Source organism: Lycium barbarum, chromosome 12 (genome assembly GCF_019175385.1).
Source record: "Lycium barbarum isolate Lr01 chromosome 12, ASM1917538v2, whole genome shotgun sequence".
NCBI classification, from domain to species: Eukaryota; Viridiplantae; Streptophyta; class Magnoliopsida; order Solanales; family Solanaceae; genus Lycium; species Lycium barbarum.
The window spans coordinates 16,604,468-16,612,908 of NC_083348.1; the positions used below are offsets into that span (position 1 = coordinate 16,604,468).

Below are 8,441 nucleotides of genomic sequence, written 5' to 3' on the forward strand. Positions count from 1 at the left end.
TTTGTGCATGACAATGCATAAATTTCTTATACCCTTGAATTAACTTGACTCGCAATATGTAATTACTTATATCAAATATAATGTCGTAACAGTAAAAATAGAGTAAATAATTTACAATAAAGACCGTTTAAATTTTACGATAATACAAATTATTTACGGTGTCAATCAGTGGTGGAGCCATAGATTTCATTAAAGAGATTCAACTTATATAAAAATAGATTATATCAAACTATCATTTCAAATCAAAGGGATTCAACCCTTGTATTTATTATGGGTTGGATTTTTTGGCTTGTAATATATATGTATAACAAGTAAAACATTTAGAACAAGGATATCACATGAACCCTTGCTTGAAAGTGGCTCCGCCACTATTAGCTGTCATTTTGCAATGATCAAGTGTATTTGCGACTAGAAATGACATTTATAAGAATTAATGAAACAAAAGGGGTTAAACCATGTTAAGAGAAATGATAAAAGTAGGAAGTAATCCATCCGGTTGCAAATGCAAATATGAGATTCTAACTTCTCCGTAACGCAACTAAACACATCATGGGTAAAAAATATATTACAAGAACTTCTTGGGGTGGCAAGGCAAATTCTTAAAATAGGAGATGGAGAAAGCGTGTACTACAAAAGAAACAGAATTTCCCACCCAAAAATTATTGTAAACCATAACTGCCATTAGTTTTAACAAACTTTGCAGTTGGCATTTGAGCTTCCAAAAATCCAGCTAGAGATGAGCACTCCAACTGGAGAAGCTTCTACTTCAGAACAAGTCACCGACCAGGATTGGATACCAAATGCACTTAAAATGGTGGATTGTTTCTACAATTACTGGTCAAATCTAGACGAGACAACCTCTGATATCGAGTATCAAATTAATTCGTACATCGAAATCCTCGATTTAATTCCTCAAGGTATGTATGTATGTATGTATACCTTTCTTTTATGGATTAATTCTCCAGGAAAAACCGCATTCAATTTAATTTCTCCATTCGTGCAGAAAAGAGGCAATCGGAATATGAACGTTCAATATTCGAGTATGTAAAAGGAAGGTTGTATAATGCAATTCCTAATGTTTATAAGGAAGAAGCAGAGCGTCATCTAGTGCAAGCTGTGAGTCAAATGAGCTGAATTACATATTTAATATGTGTGTTGTTGATTCTTTGAATTTACTGTTAATTTTATCTTCCAGACTGAATTGAATCCGTCTCTGTTTGATGCTTGGAATCACCTCGCCATGTGTGTCGCTAAGAAAGGAGATTACCAGAGAGCTAAAAAATGCTTGGAGTTTGTCCTCGAAAGGGTTGTTATTTCGCTGCTTCTTCACTTCTAAAGTTTTCCGCTCTCTCGTTACCTTATTTTGATGGATTCTTCATCTTTTATTTTATGTAGGATCCAAATAGTAGAATAATTTTACGTCAACTTGCAGAGCTTGAACTGATGTTTTTACCAGGTGAATTCTGGCCACTCTATGGTGTGATTCTTCTGTTTTTTTTATTCTTAATTTACGTTTCTCCAGGGAGATAAAAATTTATCAAAGGTTATTTGCTTACATTGCGATATGTCATTAACATGTGTGTTGAAGTTCTAATTCTATCCTTAATTAGATGCTTTCATAGAAGACATGCATTGCACAGAGAGACAATTTGTGCACACATTAAGTGTAACTCCTGTTGATATCTGACATAGAAAGCAACAATGTGAAATCTGACTTTTAATCGAATATGATTTCTACCATTTTCAGTTTAAAATCTTCATTTAACAAATGACAGAGAATGTATAATCCTCTTATTATGTTAATAGTAACTGATGGAGGAAATTCAAAACATCTATATTCACATTTTTTTTCTTAGTGGCTGCTGCTGATCTGATTGTATATCTATTTCGCAGTTGCTGAAGATCTGGCAAAACAACTTGATGAATGCATCAAATATGCCCAAATGACACTCGCTCTGGATAACATGGACGGACGTTGTTTTCGTAAGACTGCAAACAGAATCTAGTTAAAAGAGGAACAACTTTAATCACTTACCTCTGAGATTCTCTGATATTGTGTCATAAACATTCTGTACTTTAGCACTATCAGATTTGCCAATTTTCCAAATGGTTACTTTGTGTTTGTCAATGAATGAGTTCACCCTTCACTTATTGTATAGCTATAGTTATGAAGTAGCATATGATTATGTTAAAGACAGATTAAGGCGCAGATATTACATACTTTGGTATATGGAACCATGAAGTAGCATATGCGTAGTACATGGCACTTTATAAAGTGTATGTTATACTCATGAAAACATTCAGGTGTCCTGCTCAACTATAATTCTACTTCTCTCATTTTAGTGTAGTTAGATCTTTAACTGGTACCTGCACATAGTTTTAGCTATAATAAACATTATGATAAATCCAATTTTCAAGTCGTTTCATTGAGCTTTCTCATCTGGTTGGTAGATCTCATAGGAAGTGCATATCTCACTTCCTTTCTTCTGACTGGAGGATGGAATTACGATAATCTTCCACTGGCATTAGAAGCATACGAGAACGCTGTAAGTAGTTCTTACGATCTTGTCTTCATATATTTATTTTGACATGAATTTTAGATGTACAGTATTTGCTCAGTGCGAGCCCGGCAAGGGCAAGCCTTGTATTTTTAGATACTTGGAAGTGTCTTCTGATTTTCTATCCTATTTCAGGAGAAAATTGATGCAATGGCGTCAAACGCCAATTTGCTATACGACTGTGCCATTGTAAGTTTTTGAAAAAAAAAAAACTGATTTTCACTTATGAACTGTTCTATCATACAGGATCTTTAACACAAGCTTTTCAATTGTTGCTAATTATCACCGCATATTCTTATGATCATGTTATTCAAGAACCAGATTTAGAAAAACTAAAAAGAAAGAAAAGAGAGCATAGCCAACAGACCATGTGTCAAGTTGTACGGCTGCACTGTGCAGCAAGGAAGGGATATAAGTTTGCAACTCTTATTAAGGTTTTTCTCATTTTACTTTTCACCTTTACAGTGGCTTCATGTGTGGATCACAGATACACCTTCTTTGATCATCTTAAAGATTGCAGACAATGCCTCTAAATATGCTTTCCCCTCTCAGGATTTGAGAATCATTAGGATTTATATTCATATATAAAGATCCAAAGGAATGAAACCATTCAAGAGGAAGACACTGGAAACTTTACAGATAAGACAAAAGTTGGTAAACGAGAAGGAAAAAGACATGATGTGAGATAGAAGGATTCTTTCATGAAATAGCAGATACTTGCACAAGGTGTACTTTGAACCACACGAGGATACAGGTTATAATACGAGAAGGAAGCACAGGAAACTTAACAGAGAAAAACAAAGTCGAACGTGAAAACATAATCTGATAATAACTCATTGTATTAGTTACCTCTTTCTGGTAGTTAAGAATCGAGTCTATGTCGGGGTGTCAAATGGGCGGGTTGGGCTAAAATTGGCCCAATCAGAATGGGGTGAGGTAATAAATGGTTGGGCTAACATTGGCCCAAAAGTTACTTGGGCTGAAACGAGTTGAACTGAAATGGGCTGGGTCATGACCTGCCCAACTTGACCCGGTTTTTTTTGAAGGGTCTATTTTCTAGAAAAACATTTTTCGTGGAAAATATTTTCTAGAAATACATTTTTCACGAAAAATATTTTTCCTGAAATATTTTTTCGTGAAAAATATTTTTGAGATGGAAAATGTTTTCGAGAAAAACATTTTTTGTGAAAAGTATTTTACTTCATATCAAACACACCACAAATTTATAAGATACATGATTCAAGAAATGTGTATACATAAAAAAAAAAAAAGTAAATCTCAAGAAATAAACTCAAATTTAAGTAAATCTTAAAATCGGGCTAGAATTGGGCTAGTATTGGACTAAGTTAGAGATCAATTTAAAATAGGCTATATGGGATCAGCCCAATATGAAATTATCTTGAAACCAACCCATAAAATTTTGGACAGTTTAGGCGGGTCTTTATCTTTTAGGCCATATTTGACACCCCAATCTCTAGGAGATAAATCTTATATCAAAACGAAAGATCACTAAATGACTATTACAAGATCTGCAGTGATCAGTGACATGTTGAATTGAGTTTTGTACGAAATAATCTAATCTAGAAGAACAAATGTGTAAATAGTGCAGTACAGCTTCAAATTAGAAAGATAGTCTGATTAAAAAGAATTGACTTCAGCTATATCTACTGCCTATGTAAAAGCTTTTTCTGTGCTTATTCTTGTCCAGATTTTTTCAAGCTGGAAAGTTCATATGCTTAGTGAAGGAAGAACCAAGAGTCTTTAAAAGAAAGATCACCTTTATTCATCTTCACATATTATGTTTACATATATCATGATATCCTAAATAAAGTCTTCACTTTCCCCCTACTTAAAATTCAATGCCATGTTGGGCAAACTGATATTGTATATTCAGGTGAATAGATTTCTGGAGAACTACAAGAAATCCCTAATTGGATTATCAGATCCTGAATTAGAGACTCCTTCTCTTGATGCTTCCAATCAAGTGGAAGTGACGCTCCAACTTCTTGACAAATTGGAAGGACAACTTCAGGTAAGATTATTTAATTGTGTTTTTTTTTTTTTAATATATAAAGCATCTTTAGTCACTGGGTTGTTGTTGTTGTTGTTGTTGTAATATATAAAGCATCTTTAGGTAATATTTCAATCTATTGCATTAAGAATGGGGTGGTTACGACATTGGAATCATAAAGGAAATGTGTATGATCAAAGGTGCATTGTTTCCAGCATATATGCAAAGTGCAGGCCAGTGATAACTACTAACAAGAGGTATTCAAGGAGTCACACTCCTTGCAATTGTACATCTGACTTGTCCAACTCGCAACACTACTAAGTGAAGCGTGTTGATGTGTTCACACATACCTGTCACTAATGTGGAACACTAACCTGTTTAAACACTGATTTCATCATCAGAGTTACCGGAGAAAGCCTTCTGCTTCCTGATATAACATAATGTATGATGAGGTAGGTCTTTGGGATGCTTCTGAGATAACCAGACAATATCTACAAAATTTTGCTCTGACAACCCCTAGGTAACAAGTACTAATGGTAGCTACAGGGGTCAAATGTAACATGAAATAGTACTCCATGCTTTTCAATGATTTCTAAATTTACTTAATGTGTAGGATTAACGAGCAGTTGATTGATTGATTATAGGAATATTGCCAAACAAGTAGAGGCTAGGAAACTGCAATTGGCAGCTAAGATTATGTGGAGTTAAGAGTTGTTTGGATAGATATATTCAAGTTGGGTGTCTAAGCTAGTAACAGTATTATTTGTATCATTGTGTTAAACTAGATCAAGTGATCAAATTGGTAACTCTACTATGGCTGCACCAAAAACCTTGGAAAATTCTCCTAGCTTCGACGAAAAAATTCCTGAATTCTTTTCATTTACTGGATGAAAAGAACTTTAAAAAAGAGAAAAGGAAAACTTATTTATCACCACATACAAATACTTGCAGAAGGTATTGAGGCACAATAAAGGTATCCATTTGGAGAAAAGATTTAAGCATTAAGCCTAGGACATGTCTAGATAGAAAAGGACCTGAGGTAATGATCATATCCTATGTCCTTAAATAGTCCAATTTATTTGTTCAAAGAGTTGAGTTTTGTATTGACTGAAAAGTACCTGGGGTATTCTTCCTCTTCACATTTTAGTTATTTCTTCTGCTTTCATTTCTTGAATTCTTTTCAAGAAACAGGAACGTTATGATATAGTCCTTTAAAAAATAATGCCTTGGCTTCTCAGTTTTTAAATATTTATTATTTGGAAGCTATTAAGACACTATGAAGGAGATGCATTTGAATTATATGATCCTGATTTTCAGGGTAAGAGTAATGATAAGAGCAATAACAAGAGTAAGGGGAAGAGTAAAGGAAAGAGTAAGGGAAAGAGCAAGGGAAAGAGTACGGAAACAAGTGTGTCTTCCCTGATCCAGTCACTTGCTACTATTGATTGTAAGGCTTTACATTCTTTGTAGATAGTATTTAACTGCAAACATTGAGATATAAGATTAAGCTATTTGTCTATTAGTTGAGGTAATGTGCTTTCTTGCAGTGAACCCTTCATATAACAGAGCAACTATGGATCTCTTAACTGAAGGACTTAACGAAGGGATTGCAGTTATAGCAGCAGTCCGGTGCTTAGTTAAATATAAATATAAAGCTCCAGTGTAAGTTACTTCATCTTGGAGGAACCCACACGAGTTAATCATTTTATCACTCTGATCATTTTCAACATTTCCAATAAAAGTGAAAGTTACTTGGCTGAGCAGCCATACTTTATGCTGAAATACTTAAATTTAAATGTATACTCTTGTTCTACAGATACTATCTGCTCTGTGACTCCAATGAGAATAGTTTTGTACTTTTAATGTTCGGCATACAGAAGGAAGCAGTAAGCACTACTTTATGCTACTTTAACGTTTCTTGGTACATTTGTCCGTTAAGATCTTAATTCATAGGAAAAAGTGGTCTTGTCAATTTGAGTATCTTTGAGAAACCCATGCAAGAGAAGCACCAAATAAATTTCAGATTGACATGTTAGTTTGCTGCTAAACTGCTGCAGCAGCGACCTGCCTACAAAATAAGTGAAGGATCTTTCCTCCCTTTTGCCACTTCCTGGGTGAAAAATTAGATGAAGGAGAGGCACCCTCACTTCTTTAATACGTAACTAAGCACTAAAGATAAAAGGAGAGAATACTAAAGTAGCATTCCAAATTTTCTGTAAACTGGATTTGTTTGTTCCTATGCTATATCATGGAGCACCATTTTTACCTTGATTCTCTCATCCGTCCATCCTTCAATAATAAAAAATTCCATTTTCCGCTTAAATAATTCGTAAGTGAGCCTTAATATATGTTTGTATAATTCTCTTATGGTGACCATCTCATTCAAAATCTGATCTTGGCCTGTGTCATCCCCACCCAATTATTATCTAGTCTAGTGAATAAATGTCATGTCTTTTAGAAAAGGCATGGCCTATGAGAAGTTGCTTTCGGAAGGACAAAAAGAAATAAAAAGGAAAAGAAATGAAAAATGACACAGGAACTATGAGTCATGACAACACTGTTTTACATCAGCTCACCATAGAGTGATCCAGTTCCCCGTTAGATTTCACACCATTAATTAACCAACCATGTTGGCAGATTAAACAAGGAGATCAGGTCACACTACTGGATCCCTTTTGCAAATTTGTTGATTTTGATTGGGAAGGAAAGGTAAATTCGTTATAGTATTATTCACTATAAATGGTATTCCAAATATGTCATTTTGCTTTCTCTCTCAGTTTTTTTTTTCCCTGTAAGCACCATATATTTAATGTGTTCTGTCAATTTATATCCTGTCATTTTGTCTGTCAACTCCACCTTACAACACTGGTGCACTTGAGCCTCTAGCAATGGTAATTTGGTGTCAATGGTATGGAAAAACTGGCAATGGTTATATGGTGTCGGTGGTACGGTTACTGTCATTAGCTAGTTAATTTTGTATCATTCTTCACTTTTCTTGATTGCAAGTGATTGGATGCAGAGCAGTCTTCCCTAAACAGGAACATGGAGTCATTTCTTGCCTTTTCTGAATTAGTAAATAACAATAACAAGTTTCCAAATGAATTAAGGTAGCTACTTTTGGCATGTGAGGAATTGGGTACAGGAGGTTTAGTGCTGGAAGAATATTAATCACATTAACCATTTCCCTTCCTTGTGTGATTTACAATAACCTGTCAGCCAAATTTTGTCACTCGTCACTAATAATTGTTCTTTTTACTGCAGCACTATCAATTCATGTCTGTGCGAGTGAATCTTCTGAAACAAGTTCTTGTAAATGGAAATGCCGTGTCTCCCAATTTTGCTATTCGTGAATCAATATTATTGGCATAATCGAGGACATGAGAAGTCTACAATGATCTTCTGTAAATTTCTGTAAGCTACCAACATAAAGATACATTCAGTGGGGCTCATATGTCTTGTACACATGTGTCCAGGAAACAAAACTTGGCAAAATACGTATGCTTGTCTACTACACGCAGTAGTGGTGGGAACTTGATATGAGATAAGCTCTCCATGCACATGTATTTTTTTCAATCCGACAATGCCATTTTCTTCAGTTTTATTTTAGATGATACATTTCTCTGACATAGATGACTAGTATGAAGCAAAATTTCTCCTCTTTGTAGTGCTTCTGCCCAATTTTATTTTTCACTTTCCTTCCCTGCTATGTTATTTACAAAATTTGGTGAAGGAGATAGTATATAATAGTTCCTGTGGACTCTGTTAGTACTCCCTCGTCGTAGTTATTGTCTAAAGAACCAATTGACAAGTTTTAAACCTTCTAGTAGTTTAGAAAAGAATTGTTGGATAGTTTCAAGAGGAAAAAGAATCCA

At 34.6% G+C, this 8,441-nt stretch overlaps 1 protein-coding gene across 1 annotated transcript; it reads left to right on the forward strand.

Annotated features, from left to right (window-relative positions):
• The first annotated feature begins 694 nt into the window (after positions 1-694).
• Positions 695-8,226, forward strand: LOC132625014 (uncharacterized). The gene is made up of 13 exons (XM_060339781.1): positions 695-917; positions 1,004-1,116; positions 1,196-1,306; positions 1,396-1,456; positions 1,894-1,983; positions 2,452-2,546; positions 2,694-2,747; positions 4,453-4,590; positions 5,887-6,016; positions 6,117-6,231; positions 6,386-6,455; positions 7,207-7,278; positions 7,831-8,226. The coding sequence occupies exons 1-13, from the start codon at positions 737-739 to the stop codon at positions 7,936-7,938; spliced, it is 1,338 nt and encodes a 445-aa protein (XP_060195764.1). The 5' UTR covers positions 695-736; the 3' UTR covers positions 7,939-8,226.
• The last annotated feature ends 215 nt before the right edge of the window (positions 8,227-8,441 follow it).